The sequence below is a fragment of the Coregonus lavaretus genome (assembly GCF_964263955.1).
Source record: "Coregonus lavaretus genome assembly, contig: HAP1_SCAFFOLD_313, whole genome shotgun sequence".
In the NCBI taxonomy this organism is placed as follows: domain Eukaryota; kingdom Metazoa; phylum Chordata; class Actinopteri; order Salmoniformes; family Salmonidae; genus Coregonus; species Coregonus lavaretus.
This window is the reverse complement of record NW_028159241.1, coordinates 1-25,300: the sequence shown is the minus strand read 5'-3', so window position 1 is coordinate 25,300 and position 25,300 is coordinate 1. Positions and strand designations below refer to the sequence as shown.

At 46.0% G+C, this 25,300-nt stretch overlaps 2 protein-coding genes across 2 annotated transcripts in view; one reads left to right on the top strand and one right to left on the bottom strand.

The window, feature by feature from the left end:
• Positions 1-17,881, top strand: part of ankzf1 (ankyrin repeat and zinc finger peptidyl tRNA hydrolase 1) — a 30,647-nt gene extending 12,766 nt beyond the window's left edge. Inside the window, exons 7-15 of the mRNA XM_084197403.1 lie at positions 1,753-1,906; positions 6,395-6,617; positions 8,384-8,635; positions 10,326-10,448; positions 10,778-11,480; positions 15,707-15,818; positions 16,720-16,887; positions 16,971-17,041; positions 17,306-17,881. Coding sequence (XP_084053529.1) covers positions 1,753-1,906; positions 6,395-6,617; positions 8,384-8,635; positions 10,326-10,448; positions 10,778-11,480; positions 15,707-15,818; positions 16,720-16,887; positions 16,971-17,041; positions 17,306-17,441 — 1,942 coding nt within the window. The 3' untranslated portion in view covers positions 17,442-17,881. The remainder of the gene's footprint in view (positions 1-1,752; positions 1,907-6,394; positions 6,618-8,383; positions 8,636-10,325; positions 10,449-10,777; positions 11,481-15,706; positions 15,819-16,719; positions 16,888-16,970; positions 17,042-17,305) is intronic.
• Positions 17,719-25,300, bottom strand: LOC311123131 (beta-galactosidase-like). The gene is made up of 5 exons (XM_084197404.1): positions 24,399-25,300; positions 24,182-24,295; positions 19,393-19,524; positions 18,806-19,033; positions 17,719-18,538 (listed from the first exon to the last, which is right to left on the bottom strand). Exons 2-5 carry the CDS (start codon positions 24,281-24,283, stop codon positions 18,335-18,337), a joined length of 666 nt encoding a protein of 221 aa, XP_084053530.1. The 5' UTR covers positions 24,284-24,295; positions 24,399-25,300; the 3' UTR covers positions 17,719-18,334.

The window sequence follows — 25,300 nt, the reverse complement described above, 5'->3', positions numbered from 1 at the left end:
TGGGGTAGGGAGTAGAGCCCCGGGGTAGGGAGTAGAGCCCCGGGGTAGGGAGTAGAGCCCCGGGGTAGGGAGTAGAGCCCCGGGGTAGGGAGTAGAGCCCCGGGGGTAGGGAGTAGAGCCCCGGGGTAGGGAGTAGAGCCCCGGTGGTAGGGAGTAGAGCCCCGGTGGTAGGGAGTAGAGCCCCGGGGGTAGGGAGTAGAGCCCGGGGGTAGGGAGTAGAGCCCGGGGGGTAGGGAGTAGAGCCCCGGGGGTAGGGAGTAGAGCCCCGGGGTAGGGAGTAGAGCCCCGGGGTAGGGAGTAGAGCCCCGGGGGTAGGGAGTAGAGCCCCGGGGTAGGGAGTAGAGCCCCAGGGGTAGGGAGTAGAGCCCCGGGGGTAGGGAGTAGAGCCCCGGGGGTAGGGAGTAGAGCCCCGGGGGTAGGGAGTAGAGCCCCGGGGTAGGGAGTAGAGCCCCGGGGTAGGGAGTAGAGCCCGGGGGGTAGGGAGTAGAGCCCCGGGTAGGGAGTAGAGCCCCGGGGTAGGGAGTAGAGCAAAGTGTAACAAAATGTGGAAAAAGTCAAGGGGTCTGAATACTTTCCGAATGCAGTATATAGGTCGTTATTCATTTTACGTCACAATAAGGTGCAGAGCGTTCGTTTTGTCTGCTGGGGGAAGGAGATCCCAGCTCCGCAAAAACCATTGACAACTACGTGCTGTTTTCAAGAGATTGTTAAATACATTTAATAACTGTTTGGTTTTAATATCATCACCTCTTGAAGAGCATAGTCAGAACTACACATTTCTGATTATTCCACATTTAGCTCTATCATCGGAGAGTACATGATCAATTGATGTTACTGATCATGAAAAGCTTGCAGTTACCTACTGTATAACTCCGATGATAGAGCTAAATGTGGAATAATCAGAAATGTGTAGTTCTGACTATGCTCTTCAAGAGGTGATGATATTAAAACCAAACCGTTATTAAATGTATTTAACAATCATATGAAAACAGCACGTAGTTGTCAATGGTTTTTGCGGAGCTGGGATCTCCTTTCCCCCCAGCAGACGAACGCTCTGCACCTTATTGTGACATTTTATTAATAACGACCTATACAGTGCATTCGGAAAGTATTCAGACCCCTTGACTTTTCCCACATTTTGTTACGTTACAGCCTTATTCTAAAATGGATTCAATTGTTTTTTCCCCCTCATCAATCTACACACAATACCCCATAATGACAAAGCAAAAACAGATTTTAGCAAATGTATTTAAAAAAATAGAGAACTGAAACATCACATTTACATAAGTATTCAGACCCTTCGCTATGAGACTCGAAATTGAGCTCAGGTGCATCCTGTTTCCATTGATCATCCTTGAGATGTTTCTACAACTTGATTGGAGTCCACCTGTGGTAAATTCAATTGATTGGACATGATTTGGAAAGGCACACACCTGTCTATATAAGGTCCCACAGTTGACAGTGCATGTCAGAGCATAAACCAAGCCATGAGGTCGAAGGAATTGTCCGTAGGGCTCCGAGACAGGATTGTGTCGAGGCACAGATCTGGGGAAGGGTACCAAAACATTTCTGCAGCATATTGTGTATTGTGTGTATATATTGATGAGGGAAAAAACATATTAAATCAATTTTAGAATAAGGCTGTAACGTAATAAAATGTGGAAAAATCAAAGGGTCCTAATGCACTATAAGTCTTCCTCTCAGTATTAAAATACGAATCATCTCCCCCACCTCTGCTGTTCTATGTTCCAGGAGAGACGTGTTGCAGCACAAGACGTTCCATCGGTACACTGTGAGAGCCAAGCGGGGGACAAGCCAGGGTCTGAGAGACGCTAAGAGCAGCAGTCACGCCCCTAAATCAGCTGGAGCTGCCCTGAGGAGATACAACGAGGCTGCACTAGTCAAGGCAACACAAATACTCTTATTTTGATGTATCTAGACTAACCGGGAGAGCTTGGGAGAGTTCACATTGGTTTTCCTCTGATTAGCCAGAACTACTATAAATACAAGTTAAAATATTATCTTCTCTTGCACACACATGAATGAACATATAAGGTTCTGTTTGGTCACACAGTGACGCTATTTCACAGGCCTCACCCTTCATGTAATGATAATCTGGGCTGATGGTGGGCCATTGCTTGCACCCCTTTAAAGGATCCCCCCAGAGGAAGTTGCCGACACTATTTCCACGTAATGTCCTAGAGAGGACGTTTAGGTTCTACCTCCGAACAATGACGAAGATTACCATGGTAATATCACAGTACCAAAACGTCATGTTATTTATGATACCAACCGTTTAGAATGCCTCTGACACCGCCTGGTATAGAGGTCCTGGATGGCAGGAAGCTTGGCCCCAGTGATATACTGGGCCGTACGCACTACCCTCTGTAGTGCCTTGCGGTCGGAGGCCGAGCAGTTGCCATACCATTTTTTACGTAAAAAAACAAACATTTTAGTCATTTAGCAGACGCTCTTATCCAGAGCGACTTACAGGAGCAATTAGGGTTAAGTGCCTTGCTCAAGGGCACATCGACAGATTTTTCACCTAGTCGGCTCGGGGATTAGAACCAGCGACTTTTCGGTTACTGGCACAACGCTCTTAACCACTAAGCTACCTGCCGCCCAGGCAGTGATGCAACCAGTCAGGATGCTCTCGATGGTGCAGCTGTAGAACCTTTTGAGGATCTGAGGACCCATGCCAAATCTTCTCAGTCTCTTTAGGGGGAATAGGCCAGGGTGCTCAGACGACGGGAGTCCAGGGGCTGACCTGAAACAAATCAAATCAAATCAAATTGTATTGGTCACATGCGCCGAATACAACAGGTGCAGACATTACAGTGAAATGCTTACTTACAGCCCTTAACCAACAGTGCATTTATTTTTAACAAAAAAAGTAAAAATAAAACAACAACAAATAAAGTGTTGAGAAAAAAAAGAGCAGAAGTAAAATAAAATAACAGTAGGGAGGCTATATATACAGGGGGGTACCGGTGCAGTCAATGTGCGGGGGCACCGGCTAGTTGAGGTAGTTGAAGTAATATGTACATGTGGGTAGAGTTAAAGTGACTATGCATAAATAATTAACAGAGTAGCAGCAGCGTAAAAAGGATGGGGTGGGGGGGCAGTGCAAATAGTCCGGGTAGCCATGATTAGCTGTTCAGGAATCTTATGGATTGGGGGTAGAAGCTGTTGAGAAGTCTTTTGGACCTAGACTTGGCACTCCGGTACCGCTTGCCGTGCGGTAGCAGAGAGAACAGTCTATGACTAGGGTGGCTGGAGTCTTTGACAATTTTGAGGGCCTTCCTCTGACACCGCCTGGTATAGAGGTCCTGGATGGCAGGAAGCTTGGCCCCAGTGATGTACTGGGCCGTACGCACTACTCTCTGTAGTGCCTTGCGGTCGGAGGCCAAGCAGTTGCCATACCAGGTGGTGATGCAACCAGTCGGGATGCTCTCGATGGTGCAGCTGTAGAATTTTTTGAGGATCTGAGGACCCATGCCAAATCTTTTCAGTCTCCTGAGGGGGAATAGGCTTTGTCGTGCCCTCTTCACGATTGTCTTGGTGTGGTTGGACCATGTTAGTTTGTTGGTGATGTGGACACCAAGTAACTTGAAGCTCTCAACCTGCTCGGTCCTCTTCTTTTTCCTGTAGTCCACAATCATCTCCTTTCTCTTGATCACGTTGAGGGAGAGGTTGTTGTCCTGGCACCACACGGCCAGGTCTCTGACCTCCTCCCTATAGTCTGTCTCATCGTTGTCGGTGATCAGGCCTACCACTGTTGTGTCATCGGCAAACTTAATGATGGTGTTGGAGTCATGCTTAGCCATGCAGTCATGGGTGAACAATGAGAACAGGAGGGGATTGAGCACGCACCCCTGAGGGGCCCCCCTGTTGAGGATCAGCGTGGCAGATGTGTTGTTACCTAACCTTACCACCTGGGGGCGGCCAGTCAGGAAGTCCAGGATCCAGTTGCAGAGGGAGGTGTTTAGTCCCAGGGTCCTTAGCTTAGTGATGCGCTTTGAGGGCACTATGGTGTTGAACGCTGAGCTGTAGTCAATGAATAGCATTCTCACAAAGGTGTTCCTTTTGTCCAGGTGTGAAAGGGCAGTGTGGTGCGCAATAGAGATTGCATCATCTGTGGATCTGTTGGGGCGGAATGCAAATTGGAGTGGGTCTAGGGTTTCTGGGATAATGGTGTTGATGTGAGCCATGACCAGCCTTTCAAAGAACTTCATGGCTACAGACGTGAGTGCTACGGGTCGGTAGTCATTTAGGCAGGTTACCTTAGTATTCTTGGTCACAGGGACTATGGTGGTCTGCTTGAAACATGTTGGTATTACAGACTCAGATAGGGAGGGGTTGAAAATGTCAGTGAAGACACTTGCCAGTTGCTCAGCACATGCTCGGAGTACACATCCTGGTAATCCGTCTGGCCCTGCGGCCTTGTGAATGTTGACCTGCTTAAAAGTCTTACTCACATCGGCTACGGAGAGCGTGATCACATAGTCATCCGGAACAGCTGGTGCTCTCATGCATGCTTCAGTGTTGCTTGCCTCGAAGCGAGCATAGAAGTGGTTTAGCTCGTCTGGAAGTATTGTGTCACTGGGCAGCTCACGGCTGTGCCTCCCTTTGTAGTCTGTAATAGTTTTCAAGCCCTGCCACATCCGACGAGCGTCAGAGCCGATGTAGTACGATTCGATCTTAGTCCTGTATTGACTCTTTGCCTGTTTGATGGTTCGTCGGAGGGCATAGCGGGATTTCTTATAAGCGTCCGGGTTAGAGTCCCGCTCCTTGTGGTCCTCTGTAGCTCAGCTGGTAGAGCACGGCGCTTGTAACGCCAAGGTAGTGGGTTCGATCCCTGGGAACACCCATACACAAAAATGTATGCACGCATGACTGTAAGTCGCTTTGGATAAAAGCGTCTGCTAAATGGCATATTATGATTATTATTATTATTATTATTATTATATTATTGAAAGCGGCAGCTCTACCCTTTAGCTCAATGCGGATGTTGCCTGTAATCCATGGCTTCTGGTTGGGGTATGTACATACGGTCACTGTGGGGACGACATCATCGATGCACTTATTGATGAAGCCAGTGACTGATGTGGTGTACTCCTCAATGCTATCGGAGGAATCCCGGAACATATTCCAGTCTGTGCTAGCAAAACAGTCCTGTAGCTTAGCATCTGCTTCATCTGACCACTTTTTTATTGACAGAGTCACTGGTGCTTCCTTCTTTAGTTTTTGCTTGTAAGCAGGAATCAGGAGGATATAATTATAGCCAGATTTGCCAAATGGAGGGCGAGGGAGAGCTTTGTATGCGTCTCTGTGTGTGGAGTAAAGGGGGTTTAGAGTTTTTTCCCCTCTGGTTGCACATTTAACATGCTGGTAGAAATGAGATAAAACAGATTTAAGTTTCCCTGCATTAAAGTCCCCGGCCACTAGGAGCGCTGCCTCTGGATGAGCGTTTTCCTGTTTAGTTATGGCCTTATACAGCTCATTGAGTGCAATCTTAATGCCAGCATCGGTTTGTGGTGGTAAATAGACAGCTACGAATAATATAGATGAAAAATCTCTTGGTAGATAGTGGGTCTACAACTTATCATGAGATACTCTACCTCAGGCGAGCAAAACCTCGAGACTTCCTTAGATATCGTGCACCAGCTGTTGTTTACAAATATACACAGACCACCACCCCTTGTCTTACCGGAGTCAGCCGTTCTATCCTGCCGATGCAGTGTATAACCCGCCAGCTGTATGTTATTCATGTCTTCGTTCAGCCACGACTCGGTGAAACATAAGATATTACAGTTTTTAATGTCCCGTTGGTAGGATATTCCTGCCTGTAGTTCGTCCACTTTATTATCAAGCGATTGTAAATTGGCCAATAGTATCGAAGGCAGATTAGCCACTCGTCGCCGGCTCCTTACCAAGCACCCCGATCTCCTTCCGCGATATCTCCTTTTCTTTCTACTGTGAATGACGGGGATGAGGGCCCTGTCGGGTGTCTGGAGCAAATCCCTCTCGTCCGACTCATAAAATAAAAATTATTTGTCCAGTTCAAGGTGAGTAATCGCTGTTCTGATGTTCAGAAGCTCTTTTCGGTCATAAGAGATGGTAGCAGCATCATTATGTACAAAATAAGTTACCAACAATGCGAAAAAACACACAAAATAGCACATTTGGTTAAGAGTCCATAAAACAGCAGCCATCCTCTCCGGCGCCATCTTATTGACTTAAATCGTTGTGCAACATCGTGGGTAAGCTCTCGCCATCGTCTTTCAGCTCGAAAAAGTGGATTTCTACTGGTGTGTTTAATGGCTGCTTGCAGCTTTATTGTTGTTGGTTATATAATTGATCTAATCGGTAGTTCCTTGTCCTCTGCTTGCAGGAGATCCAGGACCTACTGGAGAGCTGGTCTGACCACCTGACTGAAGCCAGTGCCATCTTCCTGCGTGCCCCCAGTTATAATAAAAGCATGTTCTTGTGGGGTAAGGCGGCTCCGCTGGCCAAGAAGGACCCTCGGATCAGAACACTACCCTTCCCCACACGTAGAGCCACCTTCAGAGAGGTTAAGAGAGTACATGATGTCCTCTCCACTCTAAATGTATATGGTACGAGTCATGTTTAATCTATGGGCCTAGTCCGGTATTAAAATATAGATTCTCCATTGAAAAGCAGTTTTCAGTCTAGGGCAAGGCTTAATCTGTGTCTGGCCTACATGTACGGTGCATTCGGAAAGTATTCAGACCCCTTGACTTTTTCCACATTTTGTTACATTACAACCTGATTCTAAAATGGATTAAATACATTTTTTTCCTCAATCTACACACAATACCCCATAATGACAAAGCAAAAACAGGTTTTTAGAATTTGTTGCAAATTTATAAATACAAAAAAAACGGAAATATCACATTTACATAAGTATTCAGACCCTTTGCTATGAGACTCGAAATTGTGCGCAGGTGTATCCTGTTTCCATTGATCATCCTTGAGATGTTTCTACAACTTGATTGGAGTCCACCTGTGGTAAATTCAATTGATTGGACATGATTTGGAAAGGCACCCACCTGTCTATATAAGGTCCCACAGTTGACAGTTCATGTCAGAGCAAAAACCAAGCCAAGAGTTGGAAGGGATTGTCCGCAGAGGTCCAAGACAGGATTGTGTCGAGGCACAGATCTGGGGAAGCGTACCAAAACATTTCTGCAGCGTTGAAGGTCCTCCATCATTCTTAAATGGAAGAAGTTTGGAACCACCAAGACACTTCCTAGAGCTGGCCGCCCGGCCAAACTGAGTAATCGGGGGAGAAGGGCCTTGGTCAGGGAGGTGACCAAGAACCTGATGGTCAATGACAGAGCTCCAGAGTTCCTCTGTGGAGATGGGAGAACCTTCCAGAAGGACAACCACCTCTGCAGCACTCCACCAATCAGGCCTTTATGGTAGAGTGGCCAGACGGAAGCCACTTCTCAGTAAAAGGCACATGACAGCCCGCTTGAAGTTTGCTAAAAGCCACCTAAAGACTCTCAGACCATGATAATCAAGATTGTCTGGTCTGATGAAACCAAGATTGAACTCTTTGGCCTGAATGCCAAGCGTCACGTCTGGAGAAAACCTGGCACCATCCCTACGGTGAAGCATGGTGGTGGCAGCATCATTCTGTGGGGATGTTTTTCAGCGGCAGGGACTGGGAGACTAGTCAGGATCGAGGGAAAGATCCTTGATGAAAACCTTTCCAGAGTGCTCAGGACCTCAGACTGGGGCGATGGTTCACCTTTCAACAGGACAATGACCCTAAGCACACAGCCAAGACAACGCAGGAGTGGCTTCGGGACAAGTCTCTGAATGTCCTTGAGTGACCCAGCCAGAGCCCGGACTTGAACCCAATCGAACATCTCTGGAGAGACCTGAAAATAGCTGTGCAGCGACGCTCCCCATCCAACCTGACAGAGCTTGAGAGGATCTGCAGAGAAGAATGGGAGAAACTCCCCAAATACAGGTGTGCCAAGCTTGTAGCGTCATACCCAAGAAGACCCAAGGCTGTAATCGCTGCCAAAGGTGCTTCAACAAAGTACTGAGTAAAGGGTCTGAATACTTATGTAAATGTTACATTTCCGTTATTTTTTTTAAAAATACATTTGCAACAAATTCTAAAAACCTTTTTTTGCTTTGTCATTATGGGGTATTGTGTTTAGATTGATGAGGGGAAAAAAATATTTAATCCATTTTAGAATAAGGCTGTAACGTAATAAAATGTGGAAAAAGTGAATGGGTCTGAATACTTTCCGAATGCACTGTATATATGGACCTTCCTGAGCTTCAATTCTGAGAAAGGAAGACAAGATGTGTTAATTTACTAAGAATCTATCCCAAACCACAGGGAAAGACACTGAAGTCTCCGACATCTTGAGTCCCTCCAACAAAGTGTGGAAGAAGGCACGTACGCCCGTGGCTCAGCCAGAACCTCACCAAGAGACAACAGCACCCCTAGTGGAGGAAGAGGGGAGTTCAGGAGAGGAGCTTGAGCTGGAGACGGTGGAGGTGACTCTGGGAACCCTGGACCTCCGGGAGCATGAGATCTACCCCGCCAGGAGGAGGAAGAGGAAGGAGGGTCGCAGAACAGAGGACAGAGGTGAGGGAGACAGGCTGGGGTCTGCAGAGTTAGGCTGCTTATGTATTGTGCACTACTTTTGACCAAGGCCTATAGGGAATAGGGTGCTGTTTAGGATGTGTCTGTTTAATTCATAGGGAATAGGGTGCTGTTTAGGATGTGTCTGTTTAATTCATAGGGAATAGGGTGCTGTTTAGGATGTGTCTGTTTAATTCATAGGGAATATGGTGCTGTTTAGGATGTGTCTGTTTAATTCATAGGGAATAGGGTGCTGTTTAGGATGTGTCTGTTTAATTCATAGGGAATAGGGTGCTGTTTAGGATGTGTCTGTTTAATTCATAGGGAATAGGGTGCTGTTTAGGATGTGTCTGTTTAATTCATAGGGAATAGGGTGCTGTTTAGGATGTGTCTGTTTAATTCATAGGGAATAGGGTGCCGTTTAGGATGTGTCTGTTTAATTCATAGGGAATAGGGTGCTGTTTAGGATGTGTCTGTTTAATTCATAGGGAATAGGGTGCTGTTTAGGATGTGTCTGTTAATTCATAGGGAATAGGGTGCTGTTTAGGATGTGTCTGTTTAATTCATAGGGAATAGGGTGCTGTTTAGGATGTGTCTGTTTAATTCATAGGGAATAGGGTGCTGTTTAGGATGTGTCTGTTTAATTCATAGGGAATAGGGTGCTGTTTAGGATGTGTCTGTTTAATTCATAGGGAATAGGGTGCCGTTTAGGATGTCTGTTTAATTCATAGGGAATAGGGTGCTGTTTAGGATGTGTCTGTTTAATTCATAGGGAATAGGGTGCTGTTTAGGATGTGTCTGTTTAATTCATAGGGAATAGGGTGCTGTTTAGGATGTGTCTGTTTAATTCATAGGGAATAGGGTGCTGTTTAGGATGTGTCTGTTTAATTCATAGGGAATAGGGTGCTGTTTAGGATGTGTCTGTTTAATTCATAGGGAATAGGGTGCTGTTTAGGATGTGTCTGTTTAATTCATAGGGAATAGGGTGCGGTTTAGGATGTGTCTGTTTAATTCATAGGGAATAGGGTACTGTTGAGGATGTGTCTGTTTAATTCATAGGGAATAGGGTGCTGTTTTGGATGTGTCTGTTTAATTCATAGGGAATAGGGTGCTGTTTAGGATGTGTCTGTTTAATTCATAGGGAATAGGGTGCTGTTTAGGATGTGTCTGTTTAATTCATAGGGAATAGGGTGCTGTTTAGGATGTGTCTGTTTAATTCATAGGGAATAGGGTGCTGTTTAGGATGTGTCTGTTTAATTCATAGGGAATAGGGTGCTGTTTAGGATGTGTCTGTTTAATTCATAGGGAATAGGGTGCTGTTTTGGATGTGTCTGTTTAATTCATAGGGAATAGGGTGCTGTTTAGGATGTGTCTGTTTAATTCATAGGGAATAGGGTGCTGTTTAGGATGTGTCGGTTTAATTCATAGGGAATAGGGTGCTGTTTAGGATGTGTCTGTTTAATTCATAGGGAATAGGGTGCTGTTTAGGATGTGTCTGTTTAATTCATAGGGAATAGGGTGCTGTTTAGGATGTGTCTGTTTAATTCATAGGGAATAGGGTGCTGTTTAGGATGTGTCTGTTTACTTCATAGGGAATAGGGTGCTGTTTAGGATGTGTCGGTTTACTACAACAGGACTTTCTGTCACTTGATAATCTTTCAAAAGCTACAAAAAAAATGGTTTCTGTGTTCAGGTTCAGGTCTAAGTAACCGGGAAGCTGCTGCTGCTTCTGAAGACACCAACCAGGAGAGAGGAGGAGAGAGAAACAGGGGAGGGGGGAAACCCAGGGGAAAGAAGACAGCACAACATGAAGATGGTGAGATCATAACCAAACTCTGTCTGCCTGCCTGCCTGCCTGCCTGCCTGCCTGCCTGTCTGCCTGCCTGCCTGCCTGCCTGTCTGTCTGTCTGTCTGTCTGTCTGTCTGTCTGCCTGTCTGCCTGTCTGCCTGCCTGCCTGCCTGTCTGTCTGTCTGTCTGTCTGCCTGCCTGCCTGTCTGTCTGTCTGTCTGCCTGCCTGCCTGCCTGCCTGTCTGCCTGCCTGTCTGCCTGCCTGTCTGTCTGCCTACCTGCCTGCCTGTCTGCCTGCCTGCCTGCCTGCGTTTGTAGTAGACAGCTGGATCACTTCCTTCTCTGCATCTTCTCAGAGGAGCCTGATGAGTCCTGGGACTATGGGCTGAGGGATGCGCTCTACACCGCCTGTAAGACTGGAGACCTGGACACCCTCATCAGCCTGCTACCAGTGAGGAGGGGAGAGCAGGGTGGAGGCAAGGAGGAGGACCAGGGAGACCAGGCTGGACAGAGGGAGGACCAGGGAGACCAGGCTGGACACAGGGAGGACCAGGGAGACCAGGCTGGACAGAGGGAGGACCAGGGAGACCAGGCTGGACACAGGGAGGACCAGGGAGACCAGGCTGGACACAGGGAGGACCAGGGAGACCAGGCTGGACAGAGGGAGGACCAGGGAGACCAGGGAGACCAGGCTGGACAGAGGGAGGACCAGGGAGACCAGGCTGGACAGAGGGAGGACCAGGGAGACCAGGGAGAGCAGGGAGACCAGGCTGGACACAGGGAGGACCAGGGAGACCAGGCTGGACACAGGGAGGACCAGGATGGACAGAGGGAGGACCAGGGAGAGCAGGGAGAGCAGGGAGAGCAGGGTGCAAAGCAAGAGGGAGAGGAGGAGGAGAAGAGCTGCTCTTCCCAGGACCCTGCAGCCCTGAGTCCACTAGCCCTACTCAACCAGCCCATAGACTCCTCCGGCTTCACTCTGCTCCATGTGGCCTCAGCAGCGGGACAGAAAGGAGTGGCCCAGCTGCTGATGGATGCAGGCAGCAACCCGGCATGCAAGTAATGAACCATATATATATATTTATGTTAGGCTTGAGCGGTATACCCTAGATATCGTATACCGGGGTATTTGGAAATAGCCATGGGATGGTTTTCAATACATTGTAATATTTGTAGCTGCTTTTTAAGGACATACAGTGGGGAGAACAAGTATTTGATACACTGCTGATTTTGCAGGTTTTCCTACTTACAAAGCATGTAGAGGTCTGTAATTTTTTTCATAGGTACACTTCAACTGTGAGAGACGGAATCTAAAACAAAAATCCAGAAAATCACATTGTATGATTTTTAAGTAATTAATTTGCATTTTATTGCGTGGGTTTGAGCCCATAGGAGACGTTGTTGCCGGTGATGTCTGGTGATGACCTGCCTTACAACAGGCCTACAAGCCCTCAGTACAGCCTCTCTCAGCCTATTGCGGACAGTCTGAGCACTGATGGAGGGATTGTGCGTTCCTAGTGTAACTCAGGCAGTTGTTGTTGCCATCCTGTACCTGTCCCGCAGGTGTGATATTCGGATGTACCGATCCTGTGCAGGTGTTGTTACACGTGGTCTGCCATTGCGAGGACGATCAGCTGTCCGTCCTGTCTCCCTGTAGCGCTGTCTTAGGCGTCTCACAGTACAGACATTGCAATTTATTGCCCTGGCCACATCTGCAGTCCTCATGCCTCCTTGCAGCACGCCTAAGGCACGTTCACGCAGATGAGCAGGGACCCTGGGCATCTTTCTTTAGGTGTTTTTCAGAGTCAGTAGAAAGGCCTCTTTAGTGTCCTAAGTTTTCATAACTGTGACCTTAATTGCCTACCGTCTGTAAGCTGTTAGTGTCTTAACGACCGTTCCACAGGTGCATGTTCATTAATTGTTTATGGTTCATTGAACAAGCATGGGAAACAGTGTTTAAACCCTTTACAATGAAGATCTGTGAAGTTATTTGGATTTCTATTAATCCTTTGAAAGACAGGATCCTGAAAAGGGGACATTTCTTTTTTTGCTGAGTTTATATATATATATATATATATATATATATATATATATATATATATATATATATATATATATATATATATATATATATATAAACACACACACAGAACAAGGGGCATGGATCAGGCTGTTCATTGTGGCCTGTGGAATGTTGTCCCACTCCTCTTCAATGGCTTTTCCAACAGTCTTGAAGGAGTTCCCACATGTGCTGAGCACTTGTTGGCTGCTTTTCATTCACTCTGCGGTCCGACTCATCCCAAACCATCTCAATTGGGTTGAGGTCTGGGGATTGTGGCGGCCAGGTCATCTGATGCAGCAGTCCATCACTCTCCTCCTTGGTAAAATAGCCCTTACACAGCCTGAAGGTGTGTTGGGTCATTGTCCTGTTGAAAAACAAATGATAGTCTCACTAAGCCCAAACCAGATGGGATGGCGTATCGCTGCAGAATGCTGTGGTAGCCATGCTGGTTAAGTGTGCCTTGAATTCTAAATCAATCACAGACCATGTAACCAGCAAAGCACCATCACACCTCCTCCTCCATGCTTCACGGTGGGAACCACACATGCGGAGATCATCCGTTCACCTACTCTGCGTCTCACAAAGACACAGTGGTTGGAACCAAAAATCTCAAATTTAGACTTATCAAACCAAAGGACAGATTTCCACCGGTCTAATGTCCATTGCTCGTGTTTCTTGGCCCAAGCAAGTCTCTTCTTATTGGTGTCCTTTAATAGTGGTTTCTTTGCAGCAATTCGACCATGAAGCCCTGATTCACGCAGTCTCCTCTGAACAGTTGATGTTGAGATGTGTCTGTTACTTGAACTCTGAAGCATTTATTTGGGCTGTAATTTCTGAGGCTGGTAACTCTAATGAACTTATCCTCTGCAGCAGAGGTAACTCTGGGTCTTCCATTCCTGTGGCGGTCCTCATGAGAGCCAGTTTCATCATAGCGCTTGATGATTTTTGCGACTGCACTTGACGAAACTTTCAAAGTTCTTGAAATTTTCCGGATTGACTGACCTTCATGTCTTAAAGTAATGATGGACTGTCGTTTCTCTTTGCTTATTTGAACTGTTCTTGACATAATATGGACTTGGTCTTTTACCAAACAGGGCTATCTTCTGTATATGCCTTGCAAAAGTATTCACCCCCCTTGGCGTTTTTCCTATTTTGTTGCATTACAACCTGTAATTTAAATGGATTTTTATTTGGATTTCATGTAATGGACATACACTATTTTGTGTATGTGAAATGAAAAAAATTACTTTTTAAAAAATAACGGAAAAGTGGTGCGTGCATATGTATTCACCCCCTTTGCTATGAAGCCCCTAAATAAGATATAGTGCAACCAATTACCTTCAGAAGTCACATAATTAGTTAGATTGCACACAGGTGGACTTTATTTAAGTGTCACATGATCTGTCACATGATCTCAGTATATATACACACCTGTTCTGAAAGGCCCCAGAGTCTGCAACACCCATAAGCAAGGGGCATCATCAAGCAAGCGGCACCATGAAGACCAAGGAGCTCTCCAAACAGGTCAGGGACAAAGTTGTGGAGGAGTACAGATCAGGGTTGGGTTATAAAAAAAATATCCGAAACGTTGAACATCCCACAGAGCACCATTTAAAATCCATTATTAAAAAATGGAAAGAATATTGCACCACAACAAACCTGCCAAGAGAGGGCCGCCCACCAAAACTCACGGACCAGGCAAGGAGGGCATTAATCAGAGAGGCATCAAAGAGACCAAAGGTAACCCTGAAGGAGCTGCAAAGCTCCACAGCGGAGATTGGAGTATCTGTCCATAGGACCACTTTAAGCCGTACACTCCACAGTGCTGGGCTTTACGGAAGAGTGGCCAGAAAAGCCATTGCTTAAAGAAAAAAATAAGCAAACACGTTTGGTGTTCGCCAAAAGGCATGTGGGAGACTCCCCAAACATATGGAAGAAGGTACTCTGGTCAGATGAGACTAAAACTGAGCTTTTTGGCCATCAAGGAAAACGCTATGTCTAGCGCAAACCCAACACCTCTCATCACCCCGAGAACATCATCCCCACAGTGAAGCATGGTGGTGGCAGCATCATGCTGTAGGGATGTTTTTTATCGGCAGGGACTGGGAAACTAGTCAGAATTGAAGGAATGATGGATGGTGCTAAAATACAGGGAAATTCTTGAGGGAAATCTGTTTCAGTCTTCCAGAGATTTGAGACTGGGACGGAGGTTCACCTTCCAGCAGGACAATGACCCTAAGCATACTGCTAAAGCAACACTTGAGTGGTTTAAGGGGAAACATTTAAATGTCTTTGAATGGCCTAGTCAAAGCCCAGACCTCAATCCAATTGAGAATCTGTGGTATGACTTAAAGATTGCTGTACACCAGCGGAACCCATCCAACTTGAAGGAGCTGGAGCAGTTTTGCTTGAAAAATTGGCAAAAATCCCAGTGGCTAGATGTGCCAAGCTTATAGAAACATACCCCTAGAGACTTGCAGCTGTAATTGCTGCAAAAGGTGGCTCTACATAGTATTGACTTTGTTTCACAATAAAAAATATTTTGCATCTTCCAAGTGGTAGGCATGTTGTGTAAATCAAATGATACAAACCCCCAAAAAAATCAATTTTAATTCCAGGTTGTAAGGCAACAAAATGAGAAAAATGCCAAGGGGGGTGAATACTTTCGCAAGCCACTGTGTCTTCTGTATACCCCCCCTACCTTGTCACAACACAACTGATTGGCTCAGACGCATTAAGAAGGAAATAAATTCCACAAATTAACTTTTAAGAAGGCACACCTGTTAATTGAAATGCATTCCAGGTGACTACGTCATGAAGCTGGTTGAGAGAATGCCAAGAGTGTGCAAAGCTGTCATCAAGGCAAAGAGTGGCTATTTGAAGAATCATAAATATAACATATATTTTGATTTGTTTAACACTTTTTTGGTTACTACATGATTCCATATGTGTTATTTCATAGTTTTGATGTCTTCACTATTATTCTACAATGTAGAAAATAGTAAAAATAAAGAAAAACCCTTGAATGAGTAGGTGTGTCCAAACTTTTGACTGGTAGTGTATGTGTGTATTTATTTGTAATTTTTTGTGTGATTGTCTTTCAATGAAAAGCACGTTGTAAATTGAATGTATTATTATAACAAGCTCAATAAAACTGTATTGTTTATATGTTATAAAAAGAGAGGAAACGTTAATGGTGTTGATGCTGTTTTTGTGTCCACAGAGACAAGAAAGGCCAGACTCCCTACATCGTTGCTCCTGACAAGGACACTAGAAACATGTTTAGAAAGTACATGGCTGATCACCCCGACAAATACAACTACAGCCAGGCTCAGGTAATACAACTACAGCAAGGCTCAGGTAATACAACTACAGCAAGGCTCAGGGAATACAACTACAGCAAGGCTCAGGTAATACAACTACAGCAAGGCTCAGGTAATACAACTACAGCAAGGCTCAGGTAATACAACTACAGCAAGGCTCAGGTAATACAACTACAGCAAGGCTCAGGTAATACAACTACAGCAAGGCTCAGGTAATACAACTACAGCAAGGCTCAGGTAATACAACTACAGCAAGGCTCAGGTAATACAACTACAGCAAGGCTCAGGTAATACAACTACAGCAAGGCTCAGGTAATACAACTACAGCAAGGCTCAGGTAATACAACTACAGCAAGGCTCAGGTAATACAACTACAGCAAGGCTCAGGTAATACAACTACAGCAAGGCTCAGGTAAGATGCTGTTCCTTTAGTGACACACAGGAGCCAGTCGCATTCAAACTGAGGAACACTTTCTGTCAAGGAAACAAACAGTGAGCGATCAATTGTCCAAAGATGTACAGTACTCGGACATTTAGGGAGAGTAGTGTGGGATAAAGCCGTGAAGTGTAACCATCCAGTATGTTGGTCCTAACAGCCAGTCAGAGGACACGTTCTGCAGGGATACACTTTTTGTCAATCACACTGAATAAACCAATGGGGATTGTATTGTTCTGAGAGTTAGCTAGACGGAGAAGTACCTGGGCCATTTCACATGATGAGCAAGGACACATTTCAAGCACACGAAGTAACATTTTTATAAAACAATGAGCATTAAATTGTCCAAAGATGTACATAGAAATGTTTGAGCATTTTGTGATACAGCAGGGAAGTCTAACGTTGGGTCTTTTCCCTTAAGGTTCCCGGGCCGCTGACAGCAGAGTTAAAGTCTAACGTTGGGTCTTTTCCCTTAAGGTTCCCGGGCCGCTGACAGCAGAGTTGGAGTCCCAGAAGACGGAGAAGAAAAAGGCCCAGAAAGCAGCAAAGAAAAAGAGGGAGAAAGAGCAGAAGGAGGAGAGGAGACGACTAGAGATGGAGGTCGAGGAGAAGAAAAGATTTGCCTCCTTAAGCGACCGAGAGAAGGTATGAAAACAGATTATTATTATTTTTTGTTAAAACAAGTTTTTTCAAAACGAGCAGCTCGACTGTCAAATTTCCACCCACAGAGAGCACTGGCTGCAGAGAAGAGGCTGGCAGACCATAAGGCATCAACAGGGGGAGACCTTTCAAACTCCAGGTAACATTACTAAGACATTACTAACAATATTAAGACCGCAGTCATTAGTCAAACAACCTTCTCTTTGACTCACTGAACACAAAACAATGTTAGACAAATGAATACAACACATTACTCAAACAGCCTGTCTCTGTACTGGCTCAACTTGTGAGTTAGTTTAGTGTCTACTGTTGTGTTCTCTCCTGTCATATACCGTCTAGTGTCTACTGTTGTGTTCTCTCCTGTCATATACCGTCTAGTGTCTACTGTTCTCTCCTCTACCAGGCGGTGTTGGCAATGTGGGGAGTCCCTGGTGGGAAAGGTCCCGTTTCAATACCTGGACTTCATCTTCTGCACCCCTCGCTGTGTCCAGGAGCACCGCAAGGCTAATGTGGCTAACTGGAGCAAAGCAGGAAACTAAACACCCGACAATAACATTGCTACTTACAGGTCCTGACATATGACCATAACAGCCTCAGCCTAACCTTAAACTCTGCTGTGTCCAGGAGCACCGCAAGGCTAATGTGGCTAACTGGAGCGAAGCAGACAGGAGAAAGCATTGAGTAAAGGAGGAAACTGACTTTCCACCACAAAAACCCACGGACCAGTCAAAGGAGGCAGAGCTGATGGCTCCTCTAGGTCTGAACCGGGTCAACTGGTGTCAAATGAAATAATAATAAACGATATTAATTCAACTGTACATGTGATGAAATGCTGTTTATTAATGTACAGTGTACACACTACGTTTTTTAAGAAAATGATTTATTAAAAGGTATCTAGTAAAGTGCAAACAGAGGCAGCATTTGACAGAAGCATCATATTTACAGCATCTCATGTTATTAAATCATGTCAAAACAATGATTACCATAACTGTCATCTATTTATTAATGAGCTTAACACTGAAAACCAAACCTTATGTTTCCTTTAAACAGATCATCATATTTGCTTACTGCAGATGTAGCAGAGAAAGGGGTTCAGAAACTGAAAGTCTGGCTCAGCAGTTGTTACATTTGTTATAGACTAAGTAAGTCACTCTAGAAAAGTCTGCTGAAATGAATTGATTGATACAGGATATACTACTAATACATTGATTGATAGACGAGTATTAGCTGATGCTGGTTGGACAGAGACTTATTCGGAGGGATTGATTGGCTGTCTGTCGTCTCTGCTGTATGTTTCCCTTGCTGGGATTGGCTGTGTCAACTATGAAGAAGCTGATTTATCCGAGGTGTCATGTCTTGCCAGCGGTGCAAAAAAGGAGACCCTGGTGTGTGTCTGCTGTCTTCTGCCTGTTGACCTTCTGTAGCTGTGGTGTCATGTCTTGCCAGCAGTGCTGCCGAGCTGGGGCCGGTCCATAAAGAGGACCCTGGTGTGTGGAGGGGCCCTCTCTAGCTCCAGGACTGTGATGTTGTTGGGCTGGGTGGGGCTGAGCAGGGGCCCTGGGACGTACAGGGTCTGCTGGGGACCTCTCTTAGGCCAATACCTTCCCAGGTTCATCCCGTTGATCCACACTTGGCCCTGGGAACGGCGGAGAGGCAGAGGGGAGACAGTCAGTTCTCAACGCAGAACTGGCATGTCGTCAGTGGAGGATTTGACCCAATATGCTTAACCCCAAGAAGGAACTGATAGTGAACACGGAGGACATACATCTGTTTGACTCTTGTTTTTCGAGAGCCATTGTGTTCATAGATCTCCATATTGGGGAAGTACTACCGTAGTATTTCTGTAATAGTAAGCCACGGTAAATAGACTCAGTATTAACTCAGTATTGATTTATGTCCTCACCTTGGTCCATTCATTGAGCCGGAGAAAGGTGTCCCTGGCCAGACCGTTGGGAGGCAGGGTGCCCTGGTAGAAGACTGGCCCATCTGAGGGCCCTCTGACTGGGCCGGGCGGGGAGCGTCGCTGGCCTGACTGGGGCCATCCGGAGGCGATGGCTCCGTCAATGTCCAGAGGGTAGATCTGCCAGTCTGTCAGCACATCTTCACCCAGGACCAGGTTACTCAACAGGCCCTGCAAAATACAGACATGACCGAGGGATCAACTAAGTCTCAATTCCTTAGCCTGAGTGCCAGTCTGGTTGCCAGGCCAACTCCTTTCTACTCTTCGTCATGAGATGTTTGGCTTGGCAAGGACACAAACAGATCTGGGATTGGCTAGCCATTCCTTGCATAAGTTTACTAATACTTACGTGAACATTCCTATTGTAGACTCCAATAACTTCATCGTTTCTCTTGGATATTGGAGTGTGGACCTTTGTGTGACCAACGCCTCACTCACTACCATAAATCTTAAACTGCTAAAACCTATTTTATTCAGATAAAAGATAGAAACACGTGTCTGTGTGTCTACTGAGGTTGATGTAGACTTGCCTTGAAGTCGTTGATCTTGCTGCCAAAGTTGACCCGTCCCATGTTCTCCACTAGAACATCGATCTGGTCCCCCTCCTTCCCTGTTACGTTCATCACCAGAGTCGTGTCTCTCTCCAGCAGCCCCTGGAAAACCTGTATATAGGAGCAGGTCACAACCTCTGTACACCATGCTGACAGGACAAAACCATCACACAACCTGTGTACAACATGCTGACAGGACAAAACCATCACACAACCTGTGTACAACATGCTGACAGGACAAAACCATCACACAACCTCTGTACAACATGCTGACAGGACAAAACCATCACACAACCTGTGTACAACATGCTGACAGGACAAAACCATCACACACAACCTGTGTACAACATGCTGACAGGACAAAACCATCACACAACCTCTGTACAACATGCTGACAGGACAAAACCATCACACAACCTCTGTACAACATGCTGACAGGACAAAACCATCACACAACCTCTGTACAACATGCTGACAGGACAAAACCATCACACAACCTCTGTACAACATGCTGACAGGACAAAACCATCACACAACCTGTGTACAACATGCTGACAGGACAAAACCATCACACAACCTCTGTACAACATGCTGACAGGACAAAACCATCACACAACCTCTGTACAACATGCTGACAGGACAAAACCATCACACAACCTCTGTACAACATGCTGACAGGACAAAACCATCACACAACCTGTGTAAAAAAAAAACACCCAATCGAATACTTATGGGAGATTCTGGAGCGGCGCCTGACGTACTGACCACAGCTCGCGTTGCAAAATAAACGTACGCATACATGTTATTCAATAATTTCATCCAAACTGCTCGTCCGCGTAGCCAGGCGCTAAAATAGAACTTGGTTATATTTGTGACGCTTGACGCGCTGCAAGTCCCACCTCTCCCATCTCCTCATTGGTTTTTAGGAGCCTATACCCACGTGGGTGTGTTACGGATACAGGTATCCTGTGTCTTTTTGTGTTTTGCCTCTCCTTCTGCCCTAATCACAGGTGTCCTGTATGTTCCTGATTGGTGGTCGTTGGGGTGTCTGCTGATTGCTGAGGTGGACCAATCAGTGGACAGTCCTCTGCATTGCACCACCTGTTTCTGGTTTTTCAATCACCTCATCCCATTGTTTAAAAGCCAAGTCAGTTGTGTTTGTAGAGAGAGGCTATTTCCGTATGTGAGTATGGATACTGTGGTGTCCTGTGTTTTGTGTACTCACTCATTTGCTGGTTACTCTGTTTGGTAACTTTGTGTGTTTCTGGGAAAAGGGGAATTTAAGCAAGTTGCCCTTGGGCGTACATTACCCATAGGAAGAAAACTGTCTAAAAACACTAGTTAGACCTGAGCGGACCACCCACTGTAATATTTGTATAATTAGCAGTAGCTTAGTGGTTCTTGAGGCAGGCAAGATCAGTTTAGTTTTTTTTTTACACTGTTTCATTTCTTGGGTCCTGCTCAGCCCTTTTTCCCAAACCGTTGCCGTGTGTTCAAAAATAAACCTTTTATTTTTGACGGTAGTTTATGGTTGTCGTGTAGTTTGTGTTCTCACTGTTCCATGTCACGCTTCTAATTTGCATGAATTATGTTACGGGTCTCTTGTCCATCCACCCTAGACGTTTACAGCCACGGGGTTCGTAACGTAATGATTGAAAGATGAACTGAGGTCCGCACTCCAGTCCAGTTGGTGGCGGTAATGAACCTTAAAGTTGGTTGCCAACCGCCATATAGGATCCCCTGTAGCTCAGTTGGTAGAGCATGGCGCTTGCAACGCCAGGGTTGTGGGTTCGTTTCCCACGGGGGGCCAGTATGAAAATGTATGCACTCACTAAGTCGCTCTGGATAAGAGCGTCTGCTAAATGACTGAAATGTAAATGTATATAAAGTCTGAAGAAGATGACGACCACTACTACTACTGGAGAGATTGGAGAGAACTAACTAGGTTTCCACTTTTATCTGTGGATTAAATGTCGGAGTAGAGATCACATGATTTTGTGTGACTCAAAATTCTACAACGATCCAGAAAAAAAAAGGACCTTTTGCATTTCAGGTAAAATAACAACCCACAATGTTTGTATCCCAGGACAAAATAGCTAGCAACAGCAAGCTAGCTAGCTAAATGTCCATGAATGTTTAATGGTTTTTCGACCTATCCCCAAATTAATATAGTTGGTTCAGAGTTCATTTTGATATTCCAACCTGCGTGTCCTGATCACGCCAGAATCAACATGGTGCTCGGCCTAGTCAGCATGAGTCTCTCTCTCACACACACACACACACACACACACACACACATATATATACACTGCTCTAAAAAATAAAGGGAACACTCAAATAACACATCCTAGATCTGAATGAATGAAATAATCTTATTAAATACTTTTTTCTTTACATAGTTGAATGTCCTGACAACAAAATCACACAAAAATTATCAATGGAAATCAAATGTATCAACCCATGGAGGTCTGGATTTGGAGTCCCCCTCAAAATTAAAGTGGAAAACCACACTACAGGCTGATCCAACTTTGATGTAATGTCCTTAAAACAAGTCAAAATGAGGCTAAGTAGTGTGTGTGGCCTCCACGTGCCTGTATGACCTCCCTACAACGCCTGGGCATGCTCCTGATGAGGTGGCGGATGGTCTCCTGAGGGATCTCCTCCCAGACCTGGACTAAAGCATCCACCAACTCCTGGACAGTCTGTGGTGCAACGTGGTGTTGGTGGATGGAGCGAGACATGATGTCCCAGATGTACTCAATTGGATTCAGGTCTGGGGAACGGGCGGGCCAGTCCATAGCATCAATGCCTTCCTCTTGCAGGAACTGCTGACACACTCCAGCCACATGAGGTCTAGCATTGTCTTGCTTTAGGAGGAACCCAGGGCCAACCGCACCAGCATATGGTCTCACAAGGGGTCTGAGGATCTCATCTCGGTGCCTAATGGCAGTCAGGCTACTTCTGGCGAGCACATGGAGGGCTGTGCGGCCCCCCAAAGAAATGCCACCCCACACCATGACTGACCCACCGCCAAACCGGTCATGCTGGAGGATGTTGCAGGCAGCAGAACGTTCTCCACGGCGTCTCCAGACTCTGTCACATCTGTCACGTGCTCCGTGTGAACCTGCTTTCATCTGTGAAGAGCACAGGGCGCCAGTGGCGAATTTGCCAATCTTGGTGTTCTCTGGCAAATGCCAAACGTCCTGCACGGTGTTGGGCTGTAAGCACAACCCCCACCTGTGGACGTCGGGCCCTCATACCACCCTCATGGAGTCTGTTTCTGACCGTTTGAGCAGACACATGCACATTTGTGGCCTGCTGGAGGTCATTTTGCAGGACTCTGGCAGTGCTCCTCCTTGCACAAAGGCGGAGGTAGCAGTCCTGCTGCTGGGTTGTTGCCCTCCTACGGCCTCCTCCACGTCTCCTGATGTACTGGCCTGTCTCCTGGTAGCGCCTCCATGCTCTGGACACTACGCTGACAGACACAGCAAACCTTCTTGCCACAGCTCGCATTGATGTGCCATCCTGGATGAGCTGCACTACCTGAGCCACTTGTGTGGGTTGTAGACTCCGTCTCATGCTACCACTAGAGTGAAAGCACCACCAGCATTCAAAAGTGACCAAAACATCAGCCAGGAAGCATAGGAACTGAGAAGTGGTCTGTGGTCACCAGCTGCAAAACCAGTCCTTTATTGGGGGTGTCTTGCTAATTGCCTATAATTTCCACCTGTTGTCTATTCCATTTGCACAACAGCATGTGAAATGTATTGTCAATCAGTGTTGCTTCCTAAGTGGACAGTTTGATTTCACAGAAGTGTGATTGACTTGGAGTTACATTGTGTTGTTTAAGTGTTCCCTTTATTTTTTTGAGCAGTGTATATCCCGGAGGACCTGAGCCCTAGGACCATGCCTCAGGACTACCTGGCCTGATGACTCCTGGCTGTCCCCAGTCCACCTGGTCGTGCTGCTGCTCCAGTTTCAACTCTTCTGCCTGCGGCTATGGAACCCTGACCTGTTCACCGGACGTGCTACCTTGTCCCAGACCTGCTGTTTTCAACTCTCTCTCTCTACCGCACCTGCTGTTTCAATCTCTAAATGCCCGGCTATGAAAAGCCAAGTGACATTTACTCCTGATGTACTGACCTGTTGCAACCTCTACAACCACTGGGATTATTATTTGACCCTGCTGGTCATCTATGTACGTTTGAACATCTTGGAGAAAAATCTGGCCTTAATGGCCATGTACTGTTATAATCTCCACCCGGCACAGCCAGAAGAGGACTGGCCACCCCTCAGAGCCTGGTTCCTCTCTAGGTTTCTTCCTAGGTTTCTGCCTTTCTAGGGAGTTTTTCCCCTCAGAGCCTCGTTCCTCTCTAGGTTTCTTCCTAGGTTCCTGCCTTTCCAGGGAGTTTTTCCTAGCCACTGTGCTTCTACATCTGCTGTTTGGGGTTTTAGGCTGGGTTTCTGTATAGCACTTTGTGACATCTGCTGATGTAAAAAGGCCTTTATAAATCAAATGTGATTGATTGACCTACCCCACAGAAAGACAGACACCTACCCCACAGACAGACACACCTACCCCACAGACAGAGACACCTACCCCACAGACAGACACACCTACCCCACGGACAGACACACCTACCCCACAGACAGACACACCTACCCCACAGACAGACACACCTACCCCACAGACAGAGACACCTACCCCACAGACAGAGACACCTACCCCACAGACAGACACACCTACCCCACAGACAGAGACACCTACCCCACAGACAGAGACATATGCTCGGTCATGAACCCCATTCAGAGGAGAGATGAGGGGTGTGTCTTCTGGCAGGTCCCTGGGCAGCTTGGTCCGGTACAGCATGAAACCATAGTACTAAACAACACATTAAGTCAAGTTAAAACAAAGTTACATCATTTTTCTCAGATTATTGACAACAACACTCCATAACGACAACAGACAGAGGTGGTAGAGCTACCTGCTTAATCTCTTCAAAAGACAGAGGGTACCGGGATCGGACGGGACCCTGAGGCGACAGCGTGTCCAACAGGCTGCTGAGGTTCCCTACCTACCAAACAGAGCCAGAGGTTTAAGTCATACAGTATGTCATACTATGGATTTATTTGTCCTTTAACTAGGGCCATTGGTCTTCAACCTGCAGGTGGTCTGCACAAATATCTATAGTTTTTCTTCCAAAAATAACAGTTGGGAGTATTAATGGTATTATGAGCAATTTTTACATTTACATTTCACAATGCAAATTATAACAATAACAGTAGGCCTTTATCTGTAACATTCACTCTAAATGTGTCAACCAAGATATTTTATGTTAACCCTTTACACTGGTGGGAATTTACCCATATGGATAGAGCTACATGCAGATGAGCAGAGTAAATATGGAAAACATCTGCATAAAAGGACAACAGTTGACCTGACAAGACTGAATCCAAACATTACACTGTTGATTTTATGTGCATTTTACATTCACTGTACTTTTCACCACATTTGTTGTTAACAAAATACTCAGGATACATTCAGTAACATGATAAGAATATTCCTGGAAAACATAAGACAATAAAATGACAAGGGTATGAGTGAGAGGACTAACTGGTGTCTCCAAGTGGACACACCTCTCCACTGTCTCCAAGTGGACACACCTCTCCACTGTCTCCAAGTGGACACACCTCTCCACTGTCTCCAAGTGACCACACCTCTCCACTGTCTCCAAGTGGACACACCTCTCCACTGTCTCCAAGTGACCACACCTCTCCACTGTCTCCAAGTGGACACACCTCTCCACTGTCTCCAAGTGGACACACCTCTCCACTGTCTCCAAGTGGACACACCTCTCCACTGTCTCCAAGTGGACACACCTCTCCA